Genomic DNA, 26393 nt, shown 5'->3' with positions numbered 1-26393 from the left:
ATCATGGCTCTATACAGATCACCATTGACTGATGGACCAATGATTCCACCAGCCCATAAAGCGCACAAAACATTCAGTTTTTCTGGATGTAACGGTGTTTTGACATACTCTTGAGGGTTAGCTTCACTACAAATGCGGCAGTTTTGATTGTTGACGTAGCCATTCAACCAGAAGTGCGTTTCGGGAACAATGGAACTCTCGTTTTGGGCCTATACGACGACTCTACGCCTTGCTTGATGATCGTTTGGCTTCAATTCTTGCACGTTGGATTTTGTAAGCACGCAAACCAAGATCCTTCCGCAAAATCTTCCATAAAGTGGATGGACATAGATTCAATTCCTGTGCTCGATGGCGGATGGACTCATTCGGGTCTTCCTCAATGCTACGCTCTACAGTAGCAATAGCTTCTTCTGTACGCACCGTACGGCGTCTCTGGGGATGCAAATTATCAATAAAAGTAAACGTGGTGCAAAAACGTTCCATGGTTAATCCAATTAACTGCTCTGATGGACGATTTTGTCGACGATAAAATGGACGTAGTGCGCGATACGTATTCCGCACAGAACCATTATTTTGAAAATAAAATAAAAATAAATAAAAATTAAACAAAATAAAAAGTAATGCCAACTTAAAGTTCTATATGTTACCTCTAAAAAAACACACTTTACAATTTCCATGCTTAAACACCACCTAGTATTAAAAACAGACACTGTAATTAAAATTGTTTTTTAAGTGATAGTAATTTAATGAAACAAAATCTTGCCAAAACTGCCAAAATCTTGTATACCTTTTAAAGCTTATTCGGATTGAGTAATTTGTTAATCGTTAATGAATAAGATTGTCTTAGAAAAAAGAAACAAGTGTAAGAAAAATATATTTATTTTCCATAAATAAAAATCAGAAAAACATGTAATTTTTCTCTAGAAAAATATTTGAATTATAAAAATAACTTCATTGAGAAACTTGTTTATTGTAAAGCTAGTTTATTTACAGTTATGTTACATTAGTTTTTGTTTCTTACATTTAAATATTTACTGAAAATTTAAAAAGTAATATCATATAAAATTGTTTTAACAGTAAAATGTAACAAAAATTCATTTTTCGTACCAACCAATCCGACTTACCAAATTTCATAAGGATCGCCGACTATATCTTATAGCTGTCATATAACTGATTGATCGGAAATGCCATAACTCTGCTGTTTGTTAAGTTAGGAAGTTGGGACTTTCTATGGGTTTTATATTTGGCCAATCAATCCGACTTACCAAATTTCAAAAGGATCGGCCGACTATATCCTATAGCTGCCATATAACTGATTGATCGGAAATGCCATAACTCTGCTGTTTGTTAAGTAAGGAAGTTGGGACTTTCTATGGGTTTTTTATTTGGCCAATTAATCCGACCTACAAAATTTCATAAGGATCGGCGACTATATCCTATAGCTGCCATATAACTGAACGATTGGAAAAGCCATAACTTTGATGTTTTTAAAGTTAGGAAGTTGGGTTTTTTTTTTTGAGTATTAAGAATGCATCATATGAATAATTTTGGAGAATATAATTTACAGAGTATTCTGCAAGGGTATATCAACTTCGGCTCCGCCCGAAGTTAGCTTTCCTTTCTTGTTTAAATATATTTTTTTTATCATTTTAGCGCTGGATAAGAGCTCTACCAAACGACAAGTTATCGCCGGCGACAAAGCGCCCAAAATAGTTAGTCACCTGGAATCGAGATTTGTTAAGGATGGCGATGCAGTTACTCTGGCCTGTCGCATTATTGAAGCTGAACATTTCGATGTAGTATGGTTGCACAACAACAAAGAGATAAAGCCAAGCAAGGACTTCCAATACACCAACGAGGCCAATATATATCGATTGCAAATCGCCGAGATTTTCCCCGAAGATGGCGGCACCTACACTTGCGAAGCCTTCAATGATGTAGGCGAATCGTTCAGTACTTGCACAATTAATGTAACAGTGCCTGGAGATGAGCCCAAGCACCCGGCCTTTGTAAAATTCCCCACATCAGTTTCGGTAGTGGAAGGCGAGAGTACTATATTGGAATGCGAAGTAGATTCTGAGCTCCTTAATTTGGTTTGGGTAAAGGATGGCAAGCCCATTGACGAAACTCTTTCACGATACTCATTTACCAAGGACGGCAGCCGATACGCTTTTACAGTTTCAAAATGTAACTTGGACGATGTGGGCCAGTACCAGGCTAAGGCGGTATCGAGAAAGGGCGAAAGTATATGCGCATTCTCAATAAACGTCCACAACTCCGATTGATAAGCCAAATTAGGAAGATAATTCAACGTATCGAACCAACTATTAAAAGCCTGCATATTTATTATATACATATGTTAAGAGTATGCTAAAATTAGACTGCTCATAAAAAGTCGATTTCATCATTCAAACATCTATACACATAATAAAATATATGTAAAGTTTATGCATTTCAACCATATCGACCATAATCCTGGAATATCAGATTCACGTGCACTCCCATAACATGTAGAAATACTATTAATCGAAAATAATATCTAAGCTAACTTCAATATAATTGACTACCCTCACATTTTTATAAATGGCAATAAACTCACAGATTCGGATAGAAAATTAAGAGGCCTCCGCTGCTTGAGTGACTGCTGGCATCCTCAAAAAACATCTTAAACTCAATGGCCACTCAAGTAATTGAAAATTCTAATTCTCTAAAAGACTTCTGTATAACTTACAAAATATAAAGACAAATGTGAACTATGCGGGCAGCAATTGACAGAAAAATAAATGTAATATTTTATAAATAAAAATTATAATCAAATTGTTGGCCAAATTAATTTAGATAATAGACGGGTTTCCTGTTATGGGAGCTCGTGAGAGCTGGAATATAATCAGTTTTGAGGGAATCGATGTTTTTTAACACAATCAAATCAAAATCGTACAAAAATTGTACATTTTAATATTATTTTTATCATTTCTCCGTGTCAACACGGATTTATTAAGCGTAGATCCACAATCACAAACCTTCTAGAGCTTACTACATTTTTTATAAAGGACTTAAATAGTAGTTTACACTGACTTTAGTAAAGCATTTGACTCTGTAAATCACTTACTTCTAGTTCAAAAACTTGACCTGTTAAGTTTTCCAGTTGATCTTCTTAGATGGATCTCAAGTTATCTGAATGGCAGGTCACAAAAGGTCTTTTTAAAAATTCAATTTCTAAAATTCTCCGTGTTACCTCCGGTGTCCCACAAGGGAGCCAGAGATAATTTACTAAATTTAAACGGTTCCAAGTGCCAGCTGATGACTTTTTATCGGGTCAATCCGATATACGCGACTTACACATTAAGTGGCAGCTCTTTGGATAGAATAACTCTTGTAAACGATCTCGGCGTTCTCTTGGACCCTAAACTACAATTTTCTAATCACATTTCGTCCATGGTTAATAAAGCCAGAGGAATGCTTGGATTTATTAAAAGGTGGTCAAATGAATTCCTTATTTGACTAAAACTTTATTTCGCTAGTCCGTCCAATTCTGGAGTATGGGTCTCCCGTCTGGAGTCCACAATACGGAACAAATATATATATATATATTTTTTTTTTTATTTTTGTGCGGAGTCCCACGGCCTACTTACCCGCCCAACCGACCGAGGGGCGGTTGGGCGAGTAAGGAGAACGTGAAACTCCACGAAAAAAAAAAAAAAACAACATTTTTATGTTACCCTTTTTTTGACGTTTTATATAGTTTGTTAAGAGGCGCTTGGTACAAAAGCATGGAGTATAATCCAAAATCAAAATTCCCACAGGTTGATATTCTGAAATAGCCTCTAATTGTTCTCGGCTAGTAAAAGTAGTGGTATATTTGTTATTTCTTAATTATATCTGGCTTTCGTATTTTGTACTATTTTTTGGGTCGTTCTTATAACATACGATCTGTGATAAGACATATAGCATATACATATGCTAATCGAATGAAAACTTGGTAAGTTATATCCCGAATTAAAACTGAGAAACCAATTGATGTTAAAACGAACGGACATAACTATACCGCCTCGTCCAGTTATTCCGATCCAGAATATATACTATATATATGGTCGGCAATGTCTCCTAACTCCGTTTAACTTCTGTTTAAACTATAATAAAAGGTGTTTTTTTTAGAGGTATTAAATTTCAATAAAACAACGAAGGATTATTCGAATAACATGCATTTTTTTTATTCGAAAGATAGTCTTGTGGCATTACATTTTAAATATGATTTCTGGCATATGACCGCCACGGCTGGCTCGGATGTAGTCCAATCTGGACGTCCAATTTTCGATGACTTTTTCCAACATTTGTGGCCGTACATCGGCAATAACACGGCAAATGTTGTCTTCCAAATGGTCAAGCGTTTGTTGCTTATCGGAAAGACCAATGACTTTTACATAGCCCCACAGAAAATAGTCTAGTGGTGTTAAATCACAAGATCTTGAAGGCCAATTCACATGTCCTAAACGTGAAATTAGGCGGTCACCAAACGTGTCTTTCAGTAAATCGATTGTGGCACGAGCTGTGTGACATGTTGCGCCGTCTTGTTGGAAGTACAGCTCCTGTAAATCATGGCTGTTCAATTCAGGAATGAACAAGTTTGTAATCATGGCTCTATACAGATCACCATTGACTGATGGACCAATGATTCCACCAGCCCATAAAGCGCACAAAACATTCAGTTTTTCTGGATGTAACGGTGTTTTGACATACTCTTGAGGGTTAGCTTCACTACAAATGCGGCAGTTTTGATTGTTGACGTAGCCATTCAACCAGAAGTGCGTTTCGGGAACAATGGAACTCTCGTTTTGGGCCTATACGACGACTCTACGCCTTGCTTGATGATCGTTTGGCTTCAATTCTTGCACGTTGGATTTTGTAAGCACGCAAACCAAGATCCTTCCGCAAAATCTTCCATAAAGTGGATGGACATAGATTCAATTTCTGTGCTCGATGGCGGATGGACTCATTCGGGTCTTCCTCAATGCTACGCTCTACAGTAGCAATAGCTTCTTCTGTACGCACCGTACGGCGTCTCTGGGGATGCAAATTATCAATAAAAGTAAACGTGGTGCAAAAACGTTCCATGGTTAATCCAATTAACTGCTCTGATGGACGATTTTGTCGACGATAAAATGGACGTAGTGCGCGATACGTATTCCGCACAGAACCATTATTTTGAAAATAAAATAAAAATAAATAAAAATTAAACAAAATAAAAAGTAATGCCAACTTAAAGTTCTATATGTTACCTCTAAAAAAACACACTTTACAATTTCCATGCTTAAACACCACCTAGTATTAAAAACAGACACTGTAATTAAAATTGTTTTTTAAGTGATAGTAATTTAATGAAACAAAATCTTGCCAAAACTGCCAAAATCTTGTATACCTTTTAAAGCTTATTCGGATTGAGTAATTTGTTAATCGTTAATGAATAAGATTGTCTTAGAAAAAAGAAACAAGTGTAAGAAAAATATATTTATTTTCCATAAATAAAAATCAGAAAAACATGTAATTTTTCTCTAGAAAAATATTTGAATTATAAAAATAACTTCATTGAGAAACTTGTTTATTGTAAAGCTAGTTTATTTACAGTTATGTTACATTAGTTTTTGTTTCTTACATTTAAATATTTACTGAAAATTTAAAAAGTAATATCATATAAAATTGTTTTAACAGTAAAATGTAACAAAAATTCATTTTTCGTACGCAACTATTTTTTCTTTTATAGTTTATTTTTTTAGTCCTGGCTAACTTCTAATTAACCAAAAGTGCTGTGAACTAATCAAAACTGACTAAGTATGCACAACACAAGATTTTAATTAAAATGATAATAATTTTTCAAATGTTTATTTCGCAACACGCTTTTACATTTTCTTCTTTTTGTTTTGGATATGCTATCACACAGCGCGAGTAAAACGTTGAATTTATTCAAGCAAAACGTAAGGCAGAACGATTAAGGGCTCATTGTTGTAGGATTTTAATTGGAGAACTTGATGCCATTCTTGAAATTGTTGAATTCTGGTAGGTGCAGCGTCTGAAGATGATCGAATCCCAGTGCGGTACTCTACGCCGATTAATGGCAATTTAATCGTTGACTCTGCAGAATCGATAGAATACCGTCTCTTGTTACTGAATTCATTGCTTAAATCTACACCTAAGTGGTTATTGTTACTATTACTAACATCAGAATTCTCATTTCTTAGTAATTCGAGCGATGCTAGGGGCGGGGACGTTTCCATACTGACTTCAGGAACCGCCTTTGGTTTCGTTAGCAGACGATCAGCATATAATGAATTAAAAGATTGCAGCATGCTGTTGTTTCGAAAATCGTTCAGTTCATCAACGAGTTTCACGGTGTCGGAAACTTCTTGAATTACTTCTTGTTCATCTAAATCGCCATCGCTTAATAAAGTTAAACATGAATCTTCATCGCTTTCAAATTGTACTTCCGAAACCGATGCTGCGGCACTCGTTTCAGTCTTAATATTTAAATTACATATATCAAACGTTGAAAGTGTTTTTGCTTCTTCTTCCCCCTTTGAGGAGGTATTTTCCACTTCGCTATCATCGTCAAAGCTTGAGCTGCTGCTACTGCTATAATTTAATACTCTCTCTTTTCTACCTGCAGAGTTCTCCCTGCACAATTCCTGGGGGAAAAACAGTTTATGATGAAGCTTTGTATCCGAAGAAGAATCTGTTGACTTTGGTTTACAATGGAACAAATGTTTTAGTTCTAAATCAATAGTCTTACTTTGACGTTTATGGTGTTTTCGACATGTGCGGCGATAGCGGTAATGCCTGCGTCGAGGGGACAGCTTGCTCGTTTTCGATATTAAATTGTCTTTTTTCAGTGAAATTTCATTTGTATTTTGTGATATAGTTGTATGTTCCTGATTAGAGTTGGGAATCGTTTTTTTTACGTTTACCATATCTGAATTTGTATTTGGCGAAACTGCAGTCATTGAGTTTGCTGGAGAGTTAATTTTACTTGGAGTTTTTTTTATTGTCAATACAATATGATTGCTGCAAGCTTCACCATCCCCTATTGAGCGTTGTACAACTGCATACTCTTCGTTATTGCCGTTTTCAAATTCATTCTCTGCTTCATTGTCACTATCACTACTGTTATTATTACTACTCGGATTTGAAAAGGTGCCATTCAAGGCAATCCTAATCCGTTTAACTGGCCCATTAAATTCATTGCGTTCACGTTTCTTGTTTATCGTAAAATCCATCGCATTTATTTTTTTATTTTTTCGAGTTGTCTCTAATTTTGTGACGGTAGACTGAGTCCTATGATTTCGCAGCTTTTTATTTATGGAGTCTTGAGTTTCTTTTAAACTGTAATAACTACAGGTACTGGAAATACTATCACTGTAGGGACTGTTATCCTGGGATTCATGGTCGCTGCTTTTGTCGCTTACTTCAGCATCTCCAAACTGTGCTTCACCATTAGCCAGTTTTAATAAATTATAGCTGAAATCATTTTCGGAGCACGAATCAAAAATTGAGTTAGACAATGGCGATTTTTTGATGTTGGAATAGACTTTCATTGGCACGTAGTTTTCATTATGGCTATTCATACCAGTAATCGGAACATCAATATTAACCTTCAGCGGACTGGAACTTTTATGTTCTATGTTATTTTCGGGCCCTTCAACACTTTTCGAAATCGCATCAGGAGTAGACGATGACTTTACCCACTCTTTAAACCTGTGACGAGCACGACGACACGTTGGTAAACACTTTGCAACGCCGAGAAACGGTGTCATATAACATCTATAAGGTTTCGCCTTAAAAGGTTTAATAAATTTTAAAGAACTCAGATCTTTTCTTATTCGATCTGATGTAAGAAGTCCATATTTGGGAACTACATCAGCTCCGTTAGTCACTGTGTATGACTTTAAGATATGATCAACGTTGGTTTCTGATTGAAAACTAGAAGATGAATCAACACTATCCCAATTACCGTTTATGTTTGGTATATAGAAATTATGCAATGCATTTATGTGGAAGTTGTTAACTTTGTTGGTTTGAACATAAAATCTTTGTTTTGCTACGCAATCGGGATCTTCGTGAACTGTGAAAACAGGAAGAACTACGCTGCTTTCTATTTCTTGATTGGAGTTGTCAAGCTGAGCATCGGCGTTAAAATTTATCAAATTTAGGGAATCATTATTTGTAGATAAAATAACCGATACGTTTTTGGTATCTGAGCTTTTTTTTATTATTTCCTCCACCTTAATAATTGGTTTTTGGATTTCATCCATTATAGAATGCAGGGGATCGTCGTTATCATCGAAATCTAGATCAAATATGGACTTTACTGGTTTTGGTTGAGTGGCACCTACTTCTTCATTATCCGAACGTTCCACAGAAAACAATTTTTCTTCATTTTTGTGGCGAGAAATGTTCTCTTTATGATTTAAAATAGTTTTTGGATCGTTCGTATCAATATCTGATGTTGAAATCAACTCTCCAACTGTACTTTGAACTTCTTCGATAACTATGCAAGTACACGGTACTATTTGAGCTTGGTAAAGTTTCTCAATCTCAAATTCACTCAGAGGGCTGTTTAAACTGTTAATTAGGTGCATTAGTTGAGTGGTAATATCATGTAAATTTTTCGGCATCAAGTTTTTCAAATTTCGTTCTAAAGGCAGGGTCTGAATAGAGTTGCTATTGCTTTCCACTGAAGTACATTCCTTAATTTCTTGTGATTTATTACTATCGTGAGATGGTTCTGAGGTGACAGTATCACTATCCGTATTTGCAGGATCTGTAAAGTAAAAAATGTGTAATGTATTAAAAAAAAAACAAGAAAACTAACTTCGGATATCCAAAGTTGATATACCTTGCAGGTTTCCATTTATAAAACAAGAGAGAACGCTATAGTCGGGTGCCCCGACTATCAGATACCCGTTACTCAGGTAAAAGGAGTGCGAGGGAGATGGAGATAGAAATTTTGATCACGCATAACTTTTTAACGAATGGTCCGATTTGAAAAATTTCTTCTACATTTCGATAGGTATTGATAAACACAATAAAACTGCATTTTTACTTTTTCGAAATATTTAAATTTTTAAAATCGTATATAAGCGATTGTGGGCGTTAAAGGGGGCGTGGCACCATTTTGAAACAAACTTGCGCTGCGTAGGAACTCCTAGAATCTGCTTGCAAAATGCCAATCTTCTAGCTTTTATAGTTTCCGAGATCTCAGCGTTCATACGGACAGACAGACGGACAGACGGACATGGCTATATCGACTCGGCTAGTGACCCTGATCAAGAATATATATACTTTATAGGGTCGGAAACGCTTCCTTCTAGCTGTTACATACTTTTGCACGAATACAATATACCCTTTTACTCTACGAGTAACGGGTATAATAAATGATACTTTATTAAATTTCCTCCTGCTATGGTAATTTCGATCTTAAATTGCCAAAAATGGACTTGTCATTGAAAACGGATTTACGAAGATTTTCATAAAAATAGGACGATTTTTCATACAGCCGCTAATGAATATACAGTATATACTTGAAATACAAAGAAGAGTTATAGTAAAGTTTCATCCAAATAGCTATAAACTTGAGACCAACGAAAGATGGGCCTGCTTAGATCCATTCGGCTCATATTCCTGAATTATATTTTAAATACATAAGCGAAATTCTCTTTCAATGCATTTCAAACTTGAATAAAACTATATTTAAACAAGAAAGGATGAAAAATTCGGCAAGCCGAAGCTTATATACCCTTGCAATTTAAACTAGCTCGGTAATGGCACGGAAGTCACTTTAGTTTTTTAATCATTTATAATAAAGGTCTAAAAGTATTCTGTGAAAAATATTTCGTCTTCAGCAGTTATCAATCGGAAATAATAGCGTTACGTTATACACTTTTTTCGGACGTTGATGCACTATGATCAGCGCAAACAAGTGGCCCTTACGACACCAAACAGTGCTTGTTACGCGCGGAGCCCTATTCCCCAATGGGCGTAAAAACTAGATCGCGAGAAGTGATAAAGGACAATATAGAAGCGGACAGACTAATACTAATTTTGTGCTAAGTAAGATAAAATTAATGCTTTTAGGATTGGCAAAGAGTCGGTATTAGAAATAGCATGGTATAGTCTATTATATTCGTTACACAGTACTCCAAACGGTTCATGCATATCATAGTTAGATCTACAAATATTTAAAGCAAGAGGAACATAGTTCCTGGTAGTTCTATTAGGCACAGTAACTCGGGACTCTCCACATCCCCGTGAATAAGTTTATAATTAAAAGTTGTGCCAAGCATCGTTCTACGGTTCACTAAGGATGGTAGATTAATTAGGAGAAGTAAAATAAGGTAATGGTAAAATAAGGCTTGCATTCCAGTTAAGGCACCGTTTTGCACAGACTCTATCCGGTCTACATGTACACCATACTGAGGATTCCACACTGCTGAACAGTACTCCAGGATTTGACGGGCTAGTGAAATAAACAGAGTCTTTGTAACATAGATCCCTATGTCGAATTCTATCGAATTCCTTAGACCACCTTTTAATAAATCCAAGTACTCCCCTGGCTTTATTCACCATGGAAGTAATATGGTTACAAAACTTAAGTTTTGGGTCAAGAAGGACGCCAAGGTCATCAACATGCGTGATTCTAGACAACGCACAACCACCCAGCGTATACGTGGCATATTGTGGGTTCACACCAAAAATGTCATTAAATCCAAAAGATTTTCACAACACCATGCTTGAAAAGCATTTAGGTCCGATTGTAAGTCTGAGCTGCTGGAAATTTCGGCATAACTTAACGTCATCTGCGTACATGAGGACACGCGACTTTGTCAAGATTAAAGGGAGATCGTTTATAAATAAAGTAAAAAGAAGTGGGCCAAGGTTGCTTCCTTGTGGGACGCCTGAAGTAACTCGGATCAAATTAGAGATAGAGTTTTTAAAGAGGACTCGTTGAGTCCTACCACTTAGATAACTTAAGATCCATGTTAGAAGATCACATGGAAACTTTAATAAGTCTAGCTTTAATACAATAAGTGATTTACTGAATCAAACGCTTGCAAGTGGGGTGTAAAAACGTTTTCGAAAGGCTTTGCGATGGCGTATAATTTGGATATGCCTCTGTAATTGCTTGTATTCGATTTATTTCCTTTCTTATGAAGGGGAATAACAAATGACTCTTTTTAAATAAGTGGGAAATGAGAAGTTTCCAAAGATAAGGTAACAAATTTGTGCAGAGGTTTACACAGAGTTTCAGCACAATATCTAAGCAGACAGCCTGGAACTCCGTTGGGATCCGGTTAATAGACTGGTTTAACTTTATGGAGATCCAAGAGAAGGGAGCTTTCGCTTAACCTCGGACAAAAAATTAAGTTTGACTTGGATATAACATTTGAATAAAACGGATTTGGACGGGATGAAACAGAATATGTTGTCTGGAAAAACTGGTCAAATAGATCGGCAATTGACTGGGTAACAGGCTGATTTACGCTTAGTGTTAACAAAATTATAAAACTGTTTTGAATCTTGTGAAAATTTGACCCTACAACGAGTAAAATTTGACCGAGCCCTTAGGTATCGAGGGAAGGCAGATTGTCAACCGCACATTTTAAATTTATTTAAATGTCTGGACCTGGACAAAAGAATGGTTTTTATAGCCTTGCAGAGGGTATTATAATTTCAGTCAAAAGTTTGCAACGCAGTGAAGGAGACATTTTCGATCCTTCGATAAAGTATATATATGTATTCTTGATCAGCATCACCAGGAGAGTCGATCTAGCCATGTCCGTCTGCCCATTTCTACGCAAACTAGTCCATAAGTTTTAAAGCTATCTGCTTGAAACTTTTGAAAAAATTGTTTTTCTATTGCAGGTAGTATAGCTCCCATAGGAACAATCGGAAAAATTTTTTTTTTAAATCTAACTTTATTTTTAATTTTTTTTGCTATTTGGGATTTTGTAATATTTAAATACTATGGAATTTCGGTTTTGATTAAGGAGGTATATACCTTTTTCATTTTCAAAAAATTAAATTTTTTGCTTTATCTCAAAGAACAACTTTTTGAGAACATTTCCCCAAATTTGTATAGAGATTTGAGCAGTAGAAAAAAGTAACAGCGCTCCTAGCCGCGTGCATCGTCCCCGCCCAAACCCAAACTTGAAACGAATATCTCAAAATGGTTTTTTTGACAAATGACTTTGCGGTGATATGGATTGGCGAAAAAAAATTGTATTTCGCCGAAATAGATACTTTTGTAAGAATTCTAGCTTTCAAAAACTTAATTTTGAGCATAAAACGTTCCCGTATGCACGTTCAAGTACAGGATATTACTCTAAACTTATGAAATATTTTTATTTTTACGTATAGTTTCAGTTGACCCGTTCTTCCTGGGGAATTATCATCCCAAGGCTTTTTCAAAATAAGATGAAATCAAATTTTTATTTTTCTGTTTTTCAAAATATTCCTTTAAGATATAGTATTTATTTACTTTATCATAATAACGCTTTTAGTTTTGTCGGGCAACAATATCATATAGCCGCCATAGAAACGATGGTAAAATGCAGTGCAGAATCGAGATAACTTCATTGTTTTTAGTAATATAGGTCGAAATGTTTTGTAATAACTGCAAGGGTATATAAACTTCGGCTTGCCGAAGTTTGCTTCCTTTCTTGTTTAGCATAGTGTCACTTATACATTACTCAAAATCCTGCTGTTATCAGTCTTCATAAGAAACATCGATTTTGTACTTACCTTCTACTTTGCTTTTAAAAGTAGCATTTCCCGAATATGTTTCCAAAATTTGTGGAGAATGCATTGATGTATCTAGAAACATTCATATAATTACTCGTCAAAGAACAATGAGCGCTTTTTGAACACGAACCTGAACAAGACGATGTTGGTCTTGGAAAAGTTGTACGAGTAGCAAGTTCTCGATTTGTAGACGAATTTGAAAGATTACTCGTTGACGATTGCATTGAAACACTTAATTTTCTGCTCTGAATTTCATTGAAGAGTTCCTTGGTTGTCTTTACCTTTTTAACAGTTGAGCCACCAAAAAATATTTGCTGAGACAAACTCGATGACTCCTTGGCAATAACAGCGTCCACACCTTTAGATCCTTTTTTCCTTCCACGTCTTTTTGGAATTTGAGATTGACAAAAGTTTTCCAAATACTCAGGCCTGCTATTTGGATCATACCCTATACCAGCAGTAGGCATAGGCATCTGAGTTGCAGTTACATTGTGTAACCGCGCATCAATTACATTTTCAGGTTTCCTCACCTCCTCTACAGTTGAGGGAGATAGGCGACTACATGATGCACTTGAGTCGTAAGCATTATAATCATCAAATTTTTGTTTTCCTGACTCATTGCTTTGAAACACACTGTTGTGTCCCGCCAAAAAGCCTGAATTACTCTGGCTTAAAACGTCTAGTTGATTAACTGATTTAAATCTGCCAGTAAATGTCAACTCGCTGGAGCTTAATCGAGTTTTATGCTGCGAATTACCCAATGTAGCATCTCCAGATAAAATTGAACTTATAGAACTGTTCGATAGGGAAAAAATTTCTGCAAATAGAATCGAAATACAAAGTGAATGTATTAATCATAGCATTTAAAATGCAATGGTCAAGTAACCAAGCTTTATAGCAACTTGAGGGGTATTAAAAACGGACTTAATACAGTCGCGAACATGTTTAATATACTACATTTTTAATTCGTTACAGATAATAAGTTTTTAACGGAAATTTTTCCTAAATAGGGAGTTATTTTATTATTTGCAAAAATTAAGTCGTGAAATCGTACTTAAATTAATTTCGCTTTATTTGCAAAAGAAAGCAAAGTTTTAAGTACTCTCCACACTGCTTCTTGATTTCTGTCGAGTTAGCTATCGATTATTCCTTGATTAAACCTATCCACATAGGGCCAACTCCATAATTCTTGTTACGAACAGCTGTTCTTTTTGTTTCGATTTTTGATATAAAAAACAATTTAAAAATAGTTTGCCTGCCATTGCCGATATTCAAGTATTGACGACCGATGGGGAAAACATTTCCTGAGTTCTAGAATATTTCCTTAACGTCCAAAAAAATTGGACCAAACAAGGAGAAACGCTATAGACGAGTCCCACGACTATAAGATACTGTTAGTAAACTAACAAAAATAAATCAATCTTAGGAAGCGACATTTGCCGACAACACATACCCCATAATCTGAGTGTGACCAGCACCCTCTCCCCCCTCTAGTCATTAGTCTGCCCGTTTCTATGTTGTGCTATTTCACTTCTCGCGATCTCGTTTTTTACGCACATTGGGAAATAGGGCTCCGCGCGTCACAAGCACTGCTTGGTGTCGTAAGGGCCAGAAAAAAGCTTAAGAAAACCCAGAACTTTCATGTTAGATCACAAGATCTCTAGCCCTTATAGTTTCCGAGATTTTAACGTTCATACGGACGGACAGACAGACGGACAGACAGACGGACAGATAGACGGACATGGCTTAATCGTCTTGGCTATTGATCCCGATCAAGAATGTTACATACCTTCCAACCAATACAATCTACCCTTTTACTCTACGAGTTATTAAATAGTAGCAGGGTATTATAGTACGGTATTTAAGGAATATAATAGCTTTAACACTGCACGGATAAACTCTTTTGACCATACCGCCAGAATGCATATATATGCAAGCTATATTCATATATACATAGTCAACAGCAACAGAAATGTGTCCTTCCTATTGACTGAAATTATAAACCCTTTCCAAGGTCATAAAGGTCAATTATTATATTATATTATTATATAATATTATATAAATATTTTAAAATTATAAAAACCGTTCGCTTTATGAGAGTAATCACTCTTCTCTTAGTGAGACTAGTATATAGTATTAGCTAAAATATTAATCTTTTCTGAAAAATATTGTTAAAACCTTTATTGTTTACGTCTCCCCGAGGAGAAAACCCAAGTGCAAGGATAGTTTGAAGAGATGTAGCAAATATATATTTTTATAATGGCAGATAATTATTTTTTGTCTTTACAAATTACTGGAGCAAGAAAATTAAATTAATCACATCTACTATAAATGGAGACAAATCGATTTTTTAACTTTTATTCAATTTGGTTGCGTTTCTTGGATATCAATCCTTCTATCAATGATAGTCCTAATTTTTTTTCGGTTTTAACGGGTTTAACTTTTTTTATTTAAATAAAAATAATGTTTTCATTTTTCATAGCCGCGCTTTTTTAAGAAGTTTAGGCCCCAGAACCCTTATCCCACTGCTCAAAATAAGCAAATAATATGTTTGCTGTGTTAACAACATCGTTACCCCTTTAATGGTTTGAGATGACTGCTTGAGAGTTGGAAGAAAACGCAAATACAAATGTATCATACCTGAATCTGGTGCTAGTGTCGACTGTAGCAAACCGTCGCTGCCTTTCGCACCGAATCTTAAGTTTTGTCCGATTTGGCCGTCTCTATCTTTACTTTTTTTTTCCTTTTTTAATTTTTTCTGTCGAGAACTCGGTGTGGTTGGAACTACAAGAGGCACGGGGACATTCAAATTGGATTTTTCTCGTTTCGGCGCATAGTGGTTGTCATTTTCATCAGAATCTGATACAATGTCGATCACAACTGAAGCTTCGTTTATCTTCTCGGTACTAACATTGTTTAAATTTAAAACGGAATTCAAAGACGGTTGAGGAGATCCCTTATGCCTATTTAAAATAGGCTGCGATTGGCGTCGCTCCTTACGACTGTGCACTGTTGTTAAAGAGTTGTTTTCATCACGTTCGCAATTATTAACAAGATTTAAGAAGTTTGTGTGAGCCTGTGTGTGCACACTTAATGGCGGAGGCTCGGAAAGGTCGGCATTTGATTGCTCGTCAGAAATAATTTGCTTCGATGGCAGTGATTGCGAGAACGGAAAATGTTCTACTGACTCGCTTAAGTGACTGTCTGGGGCTGCCGCGTCGGACTTCACAAAATTTGACGATAACTGAGTTGGCAGGGAAGGAATTTGACTGGGATGTTGCATATTTTCTGTAGCCGATTGCTGAATTCCCACCATTTCTCGCCACTTTTTTAGCAAGGACTTTGCACGTCGAGCAAGGGATTCATTCTTGGTTCTTCGTCTGAGTTGATTTATGTATTTGGCCAATCTGGTGGCCTCCAGTTGTTCCTTGGTGATTGTTGTGCCTTCCAATGCACATATAACAGAAAGCACTGCCTCCATATTGACGACCTGAAAACATGGCTCATATATTTAGACCAATTAATGGGAAATTGGTAAAGTTCCTTACATCGTAGTTCTGATCAAGTGCCTGAGATAGGTGAGTGGTAAGTTGTTGGATTTGGTTTTGGTTCATTTATATCTTCCGGATTGCACGGCCCCTGATCCAGATCCAAGGAACGGCGGGAACTGACCAAATTGTTTACATGAAAAATTATGTACATATGTTAAAAATATACATTTTTTATATTTATTTTTCCGTAATTTTTGTATTACAAAATATTGAAAAACTATTATAATCAAAACAAAACCAAACGATTACAACGTTAAAAGATGGTGCAAAATAAATCAAACGAATCGGTTTCTTAACGACTAAAGGATTTATAAATTATAATGTAATTAATGTATGCAATGAACGTCTGTAAAACACACACACAAACGCACGATATATCATGGCTACACATTATGCTTACAAATTATAGGTACACAACTTAATTAAAAAATAAGTGTATCCTCGGCGCACTTCCTTGAATACGGAAATGTTTATATTCGTCACAAAATAAAGAAAATTAATAATTTATTTTCAATTCCCCGACTCTATCACTATTCGCCATTTTCACCATTGACAGCTGCACTTGGGTGAGAGCAAATTATAAATATAAATATCGATATTTTTTGACGTTTGTTAAACTTAAATTAATATATGCTGTTGACACTATGCACATCAACAATCGATATTTAAGGACTGACTCATACGTTAAATACATTGGTTGGAACCCATTCACACTGGAACCTGCTGTTGCTAAAGCACCTGATTAGCCTACAAGAAATTAACAAAGCAAAAATAAGAAACTAACCTGAAAATGGAAAATGACGCCAAAGCAAAATTTAATTTTAGTTTTAAATAATAAATTATTTACTGCTGATGGCAAATGGGTGAAGGAGGATAATTGTACTTAGACGACAGTTCCGAACATGGCATCCGAAATTGGTACACAACAATATTGGAGAGGAAGAGACCACTACCTAATGTCATATATAACGATTTTTTTGAGCTCCTTGGATGTCTTCCAAAAATACTATTTTCGCCCTAGACGCTCCAAGATACCTTCCTTTGCTTTCCCGACAAGTTCACCATTATTTATTTATCTTAAATAAAATTTTGTTTTCATTGGTTTATTTATGTACATTTATTGGCATTTCCCTTTAATAAACTAAGTCCATAAGCCATTTCTTATTTGAAAAAATAAAACAAATAATACCTATTAAAGATCCCATAAATATCATAAAAACACTGAATTTCCTCCGCATCACACTAATCGCAACAGCAAGTTTTGTTCGTTATTTTCCAGCACATGTACATAACATTGTGAAATGGATTGCTGTTGCAGAAACACCGCCTGTGTGAATAGGCTTTTATACTTACGGGAGTTTCTTATCGTAATCGGAAATAACTCAGTCAGGCAGAACTTCCGTTGTAAAGCCTAGTACTCAGATCGACGAAAACCGTACGCCAGTCATGGGAGAGAGCGAGAGGCAAACAGCTGACGTTCACTTTTCGTCGGGCTTTTTTTTCACCTCGGTACTCAGCTCGACGAAAAAAATTGCCAGTCTGCTGAAATGAACTTTGGGTGAACCCTAGCGAAAAGAATACAAAATTTAATCGTTTGGCGTGCGCTTCTCACTGAACATTTTAAAAAATGGAGGGAAAAAATTAAAAAAAAACCGGAAAACTCGATTGCAGGAGTTTACATGTGAGGACCAAATAAGATTAATACCATCTGGGGTGGCTCTTGTCAGAGCAAATAGTTTATTTGGTCAAAAATGTATGAAAAAACAGTTGTTTTTTTAATTTACTGATAATTAATCAATTTTATTATTCTGTTCCCATGTCCGTATTGGTCGTCGTAAATCGACCGAACTTCAGAATAAAATCCCAAATATGTATTTAGCGAAAGTGTTATATTATTTTTATCGTCTGTTTTTTATGATCGTATGTATTCATTAAAAGTTCTACGACTTCTCTTAATTGCCTAATGTTGATGTTAAATTTTTAATTTTTAAGTATTTACATAGGTCATAAATTAAAGGGTGTCCCAACAAGAGTGTCAAGAAAAAAATTATTTCGGTTCCTTATTTCGAAAGAAATAAATACCGAAGATGCCGCCATGCGATAATCCACACCACACATTCAGTTTTGCTGGGTACTGGACTACCTCTACAGTCTGTTGTGGATTGTGCGGTGCACAGGAACGGCAATTTGGCAAAAATTGGCCTCGTCGGAGATTATTTTTTGCCAAAATCCGCATCTTCGGCCAACACCTGCAGAGCCCAGTTGGAGAACGGCGATTTTCGCGGTCTTCTGGCTTCAGTTTTTGCGTCAACACGATCTTATACGTGTGTAGACCAATATCCAGACGCAAAATTCGGTGGGTGGTAATTCTGGATTGGCCTAAACCAGCTGACCGGCGACGAACCGACTCATTCGGGTCTTCCTCAACACTGGACGCTACGGCGGCTATATTTTGTACACTGCGACCAGTTCGCATTCTGGTTGGCTTTTTAAGATCCAGAAGAGTGTACTCACGCTCAAACTTTTGCACAGTGCGACGAATTTTTTTTTCTATATTCGTTTTTATTATTCAACATAGTTCCCTTCAAGAGCGATACAACGATTATAACGACCTTCCAATTTTTTGATACCATTTTGGTAGTACTCCTTCGGTTTTGCCTCAAAATAGGCCTCAGTTTCGCCGATCACCTCTTCATTGCAGCCAATTTTTTTCCCTGCGAGCATCCTTTTGAGGTCTGAGAACAAGAAAAAGTCGCTGGGGGCCAGATCTGGAGAATACGGTGGGTGGAGAAGCAATTCGAAGCCCAATTCATGAATTTTTGCCATCGTTCTCAATGACTTGAGGCACGGTCCGTTCTCTTGGTGCAACAACACTTTTTCATATGGCTCTTCTTCATATGGGTCCGTTTTGCCGCGATTTCGACTTTCAAACGCTCCAATAACGCCATAATAGTCACTGTTGATGGTTTTTCCCATCTCAAGATAATCGATAAAAATTATTCCACGCGCATCCCAAAAAACAGAGGCCATTACTTTGCCAGCGGACTTTTGAGTCTTTCCACGCTTCGGAGTCGGTTCACCGGTCGCCGTCCACTCAGCCGACTGTCGATTGGACTCAGGAGTGTAGTGATGGAGAAATGTTTCACCCATTGTCACATATCGACGCAAAAACTCGGGTGTATTACGAGTTAACAGCTGCAAACACCGCTCAGAATCATCAACACGTTGTTGTTTTTGGTCAAATGTGAGCTCGCGCGGCACCCATTTTGCACAGAGCTTCCGCATATCCAAATGTCGATGAATGATATGATCAACACGTTCCTTTGATATCTTTAAGGCCTCTGCTATCTCGATCAACTTTATTTTACGGTCATTCAAAATCATTTTTTTTGATGTTTTCGACGGTAACCACCTCTTTCGGGCGTCCACTGCGTTCACCGTCCTCCGTGCTCATTTCACCACGCTTGAATTTTGCATACCAATCAATTGTTGATTTTCCAGGGGCAGACTCCGGAAACGCATTATCAAGCCAAGTTTTCGCTTCCACTGTATTTTTTCCCTTCAGAAAACAGTATTTTATCAAAACACGAAATTCCTTTTTTTCCATTTTTTTCACAATAACAAAAGTTGCTTCACAAAAGACGCTCTATCTCACAAACTAATTGACTGACAGACGTCAAATTTTGACACGAATCATTTGAAGGTTAGTACTATATAAAAATAATATGCATTCAATACTAGCGACGCCATCTATGTGTCAGACCGGGGACTTATCAGCCATTATTATAATGTATAATTATTATAATGTATTCCCACAGAGATACATCCGTTGAACGGATGGTCCATAAGGTTTTGCCGTTTCATTTCCCATCCAAATTTGACGGACTTTTTTATGCGATAGTTAGGCAATGTTTTTTCGGTGCAACTCTGAGTTCTTCTTCTTGACAGTGAAAAGTAAATCATTCACCACGAAAATTAAAAAAATAATGGCGGGTAACTTATACATGTAACATGTACATACATAATTACTTAATTACTGCTCCATCCGTGTGGCAGCATTAGGTGTTGCTCCACTCTTTCCCAGGCGCAAACCGTAGTCACGACATGGAGCAGACCATTTAAAATGAAATAAAATATGATATTATAATAAAACAAAAAAAAAAACAATTATATATAATGAACTTGATTTGTTACCATTTAGACAATATTGGGCAATAGCTGTTCATATTTTGTCTGCAGGCTGGCAAAAATCTGCAGACGTATTAGTTCGATTTGGTTGTTCGCGTAGATCACTTGCAGTCTGTTACCAAGTATCATTTATACGGGCTAAAATGATGAGCCACAACTGTTCAGATCAGCTGTTATCGGATGGTGGATGGTGGATGTGCTCTGTGGGAATCGGAGTTTCACATTTGTCAAAAATCCCAACCGTTTCAGACGGATGGACTCTATGGGAAGAGGGCATAATCCAATTTTGTTGTACCATTTTTGTAAGGGCTAATTCCGACGCTTGCCCACTGTTAAGCGATTTTTTAAAACCGATTTGGACGATTTTTATAAAATTTGGAGTTTATATCAATAAAGAGACGTCCTCAAAGCTGATGCAACGTGCATCTTGGCACATGCTCTGTGGGTTGAGATATTCTCCAAAGTGTTGGAAATCGATTTTTCAAATGCATTTTTTAAATACTTGCTCAATTTTATTTTTTATTTTGTTGTTTTTTAATTTTTGCATTTAGAAGTCAAATCAAAGAATAAAAGCAGCCCTCATGTTAAAAACCACCATCATTCCGCCATCGACGCTAAGTCAACGGCGCTAATTTGACGCACATTGCATATTCATTTCCATTCTTGGATTTGGGTAGTGGAACAATGTTGTCTACTATCACGCTGACGAATGCATATATTGTTCCTATGGGAGCTATATGATATAGTCGCCCGATCCGGCTCGACTTATATACTACATGTAATATAAAGACATCTTTTGAAAAAGTTTCAAGCAAATAGCTTTAAAACTGAGGGACTAGTTTGCGTAGACGGACGGACGGACGGACATATCTTGATTGACTCTTCTCCTCTGCAAGGGTATTATGACCTATGTGAGCTCCATTAATTTGTACACTAGCCTTCACGGACAAAATTTCTCTTACAAGATTGGGCAGTGTTTTAGACTTTGACCGTGTGACAGTAATGAATCTATTCAGTCTTCTTCTGTTCATAGGGCTGTATAGAGTCAGGGGAAATCTGTTATGTGACGTTCTGTAACAGACAGATGTACAGACAGGATTAATTTTAAGATATCAAAATCTAGTGGCTTGGCATGATTCAATTATAAGTGCTACACGTAGTGTTTCAAAAGTGGGTTCTCTAAGATTTCACGAGAGAGCGAGAGTCAACTGACCGCACGATGTAGCCATCTCATCTTCCCAGCTTTTTGCCGAGTGGAATCACAAGCCGCCACAATGTGCTGCTTTTTGGTAATTCGCCTGTCTAGGGTAAAGTCTGTAATGTCTTTCCAATGTGAGTTCATCAGTATTGTCGTACTGTCAATCAGCTGGGCTTGTTAACAAGCAGTTATTTGCGGGATAGAGCCTTTAAAAGATATTATCAACTACCTTGGCAAGACAAGTCTAAAAAACAATACAATTTAAATCTTACAGTTTTTTTTGTATTTTACTGATAATTATTTGCTAATTTAAAGTTCATAGCTGCAGTAACAGTAACATCATTAACAGGAACAAAAAGCCGCAACCACTCTTCAATGTAGATCTGGAGTCAGACAGCAAAGTCTTGAAGAAAAATGAAGGGCACCCCATCTACAACCTACAATACCTATTGCTCCGAAGTATTAAGGTGGAAGAGCCACATAAAAGGAACGGCAAAGTGTAATGTACAAAGTAGGGAGTAGGAGTAGGGACACACCAGGACATACTGCACACTTTGATCAGTCACTGTAGTTTGTGAAGACTTTCACAATTCCGCTAACTGCCCTGCCAACAACGAAGCCCCCCAAAAGTAGAAATGTGGAAACTGTGGAGGAAATTACACGGCAATCTACAGGGGCGAACAGGAACGGAAAACCCACTCCAGTCTTATTTAGGAACCGTTCAGCAGGTCCCAGGACAGTCACAAAGCCCACTGGAAGCTATGATGGTTACTATGCAACAAAGTATGATGGAATTTATGTCCTTCATGAAAACGATAATGTAAACACTGGTTCCAAACCAGAAAATGGTGTTACAGTTCCCATTCGCCAGTGCTAATAACTCTTCTTTAAAGCCCAGAAACTACAGATCTCCCCCAGAGACTGACTTCGCACAGAACAAACTGGTTAAAATATAAAAAGTATGTAATTTCCCATATCGAAGCGGACATCGACTGCTCCACCGATGCTCTGGAAGGTGTACTCGTGGCAGTAGCCACTATTTCAACACCACAATTGAAACAACCATTTCAAAACTAATCTGCAATTGGAAAAGCTACAAAAAAGGCGTCTGCGACGTGCTTGGCAAAACAACGTCTTAAGAAGAAGAAGAAATACTCTAAAAACGCACAAAACATCCTCTGTGGAGGGCTCACCCAAATCTGAGCTCTCCAATCGAAACAGTCACTCCGATAAGAGGTAGCTGGGCCGGAACGACGAAGATAGAGCAAAAACTTAGTACTTGGGCTTGATTTTGGACAAATGACTTACGTGGAAGCAGCACAAAACGAAGGTAACAGCAGCATGTCGAAACTAAATTGGATGCTTAAAGGAACAAGTAAACTCAGCCTCAGCAACAAGATGTTGCTGTATAAGTCGATTGTAGTTCCTTCAATGACATATTGCATTCAAACATGGGGTGCTGCTTCAGACTCAAATGACATGAGGGTCCAAAGAGTGCAAAACCGGGCGCTACGTACAATTACGAATGCACCGTGGTATGTAAGAAACGAGGTCCTAGCTAGCGATCTTCACATCCCCACGGTGAGAGAGCAGATCAATATGCATTCTAGCCGCTACAATGACCGTCTACTAGCCCACACCAACCAACTATTAGCATCCTTGGCAAATCATACTACCAGAAGAAGACTTTTCTGTGCCAAGTAGATTAACTGGAAATGATATCCCCCTAATACTAAATCATTGTAGATCTAACTATGCCTTGCATGAGCCTTTCAGAGTTTTATGTTCTGACTAAATATACTTTTTCCTATAATCTCAAATCTTGACACTCTTTCGCTCCTAAACCGATTAATACTGACTTCTTTGGCACAAAATTGATCTTACTATTACTTTTTCCCCTGACTTTTACCTATATTTTCTTTTATCGCGTCTATCTTATCGCGAACCGTGCCGAACGATGCTCGGCTGCGCCTCTCGGTCGGTTGGGCGGGAAAGTGGTCCGTGGGTCTCCGCGCGAAAAAAAAAAACTCAACTTCTAAAGCCGAACAAGGCAACTGGGCATAACAGTGAGGATGGAAAAGTGGCCAAAGCCTTGCTAGTGGCAGTTATATCGTTTTTAACAGGCATCTTTAATGCCATGATAGGTCTATCATATTACCCAGAACAGTGAAAGCACGCGACTGTTGTTATGATCCCAAAGAAAGGAGACTCCCCCTGTTTTGACCGTAAGTCTATTGCCGACCTTCTCCAAGACTTTCGAACAAATTCTTCTAAAACAGTTTTTTAATATTGATTTATTTCAGGGTGCAATCCGGACTACTAGCTTTCTTTCAGGAGTCTGCATAGTGCTGCTGAACAGGCCTTTGAGACGAAAAAATGTTGTTGTTGAGTATACTTGGATGCGAAGCAATGTATCTTTGTGACACTGCTTGTAACACCTCCATAGAAGTAATTGAATCATGCTTCTCTAAAATTGTAACACCAATTATTAGTGCGCCTTACTTTTCCCGAAACTACACTATATTTCGAGATCTAAAAAAGAATCATGCCTGTAAATCTATCACTTATACTGCCAGAAGTTACAAACCAAGACTTCTCTCACATACAAACAGACATGCCCTGACACTATCCAGATCCATGAACAGAAGAACACTGAAAAGGTGGCACCCATCTGACAATTGGTTATTTAGGCGGATACTCATTCCAACCTTTGAATACTACAAAGTGTGAAGGTGAATTGAGTTTCGTAAGGTACACTTTTAATAAAACCTTTGGTTTTGGGTATCAAAAAATGAATTAAATGGTATGTGATATGAACGGCTGTTCTTTGTTTTGATTGCGAAACGGAACGTAAAAAATATCATTGGCAATCAGCCATATTTCGGCCACCATTTATTTCCGGTAGGGAATCTATCTGCTCTCCTGCAAACCATTTGGAGTTTCCGTGAACGTCGCTTACTCCTCTCTGTGCTTCTGCTCTTTGGTTTCCATTGAGAAAAATTTGGAAAAGTGTTTCAAAGCTAATAGCCTCTTCCCATAAAGTCCATCCGTTAGAAACGGTTGGGATTTTAGACAAATGTGAAACTCCGATTCCCACAGAGCACATCCACCATTCACCATCCAATAACAGCTGATCTGAACAGCTGTGGCTCATCATTTTAGCACGTTGCATTTTGCACAACATTTAAAATGAGCACAGCAGCGTTATAAATGATACTTGGTAACAGACTGCAAGTGATCTACGCTAACAACTAATATGTCTGAAGATTTTTGCCAGCCTGCAGAAAAAATATGAACCACTTTTGCCAATATAGTCTAAATGGTAACAAATCAAGTTCATTAAATATTTGTTTGTTTTTTGTTTTATTATAATTATATATTTCATTTTATTTTTAATGTCTAGGATGGCAGACAATTAGTAATTGTAAACCGCGAATATATGTCTGGGGACATACTCTCGTTCTCCAAGGTGTTATGTTCCATGTGGTGACTACGGTATGCGCCTAGGAAAGAGTGGAGCAACTCTTAAGGCTGCCACACGGATGGATCAGTAATTAATTTATTATTACAAGTATGAACAGAATTTTTTGATTTGCCGCCTTCCTTTTTGAAAAGTTACCCGCCATTTTTTTTTAATTTTCGGAGTGAATGTTTCAATTTTCACTGTCAAGAAGAAGAATTCAGAGTTGCTCCGAAAAAACATCGCCTAACTATCGCATAAAAAAGTCAGTCAAATTTGGATAGGGAACTAACTGGGAATTTTCGGAACGGCAAAACCTTATGGACCATCCGATCAACGGATGGTGGATGGTGGATGGATCTCTGTCACCCCGTTGGCTTCTCCAGTGGGACTCCTCCAGCACTTCCACTCTTCGGTCGCTTGCACTTTAGGTGGTATTTATAGCTGTCCCGCAGCGACTTCCACGCCAGCTTGCAACTTTTATCTAAACAATAATATTGTATAAGTCCACGTTAGCAAATATTTAATAACGTACAATTATGACTTACTATCTTTATCCATTTCCCATTAAAATGTTTTTTATTTGACAAGCCCCACAATTCTGGGAGGGACTCCACAGATCGTATTAATGTTATTTTGTCCTCACAAGTAAACTCCTGCAAATTGACTTTTGCGGGTTTTTGATTTTTTCCCTCCATTTTTTAAAATGTTCAGAGAGAAGCGCACGCCAAAAGATTAAATTTTGAATTCTTTTCGCTGGGGTTCACCCAAAGTTAATTTCAGCAGACTGGCAACGCTATAACGTTTTCTGGTATTTTTCGTGGATCTGAGTACCGAGGTGAAAAAAAGGATGATGAAAAGTGTACGCCAGCTGTTTGCCTCTCGCTCTCTCTCATGACTGACGAACAGTTTTCGTTGATCTGAGTACTAGGCTTAAACTATCAAATATAAAATATAATAAAAACAAGAAAGGAAAGCTAACTTCGGGCGGAGCCGAAGTTGATATACCCTTGCAGAATATTCTGTAAATTTTCTGTAAAATAAAACCAATAAAAAATCACAACTTCCTAACTTTAAAAACACCAAAGTTATTGCATTTCCGATCGTTCAGTTATATGGCAGCTATATGATATAGTTGCCCGATCTGGCTCGTTCCGACTTATATAGTACCTGCAATAGAAAGACAACTTTTGGGAAAGTTTCAAGC

General features: G+C 37.1%; 2 protein-coding genes across 3 annotated transcripts; one reads left to right on the top strand and one right to left on the bottom strand.

The window, feature by feature from the left end:
• The first annotated feature begins 348 nt into the window (after window positions 1–348).
• Window positions 349–2829, top strand: LOC108048079 (myosin light chain kinase, smooth muscle-like). The gene is made up of 2 exons (XM_017128551.2): window positions 349–412; window positions 1600–2829. The coding sequence occupies exons 1-2, from the start codon at window positions 349–351 to the stop codon at window positions 2283–2285; spliced, it is 750 nt and encodes a 249-aa protein (XP_016984040.2). The 3' UTR covers window positions 2286–2829.
• A 2750-nt stretch (window positions 2830–5579) lies between these two features.
• On the bottom strand, window positions 5580–16905 carry LOC108048080 (mediator of RNA polymerase II transcription subunit 26). Of its 2 annotated transcripts, XM_017128552.1 has the most exons (6): window positions 16741–16905; window positions 16338–16456; window positions 15430–16279; window positions 12920–13606; window positions 12790–12861; window positions 5580–8809 (listed from the first exon to the last, which is right to left on the bottom strand). In XM_017128552.1, exons 2-6 carry the CDS (start codon window positions 16401–16403, stop codon window positions 5955–5957), a joined length of 4530 nt encoding a protein of 1509 aa, XP_016984041.1. In that variant the 5' UTR covers window positions 16404–16456; window positions 16741–16905; the 3' UTR covers window positions 5580–5954. The 2 variants fall into 2 exon arrangements, with proteins under 2 accessions (XP_016984041.1, XP_016984042.1); XM_017128553.2 differs by lacking the exon at window positions 16741–16905 and having other exon boundaries at window positions 16338–16688.
• Between the last annotated feature and the right edge of the window lie 9488 nt (window positions 16906–26393).

The sequence above is a fragment of the Drosophila rhopaloa genome, unplaced genomic scaffold, assembly GCF_018152115.1.
Source record: "Drosophila rhopaloa isolate 14029-0021.01 unplaced genomic scaffold, ASM1815211v1 contig_203, whole genome shotgun sequence".
Taxonomy (NCBI): domain Eukaryota; kingdom Metazoa; phylum Arthropoda; class Insecta; order Diptera; family Drosophilidae; genus Drosophila; species Drosophila rhopaloa.
Note: the sequence above shows the minus strand (reverse complement) of the source record. Positions and strands in the feature narration are given on the sequence as shown.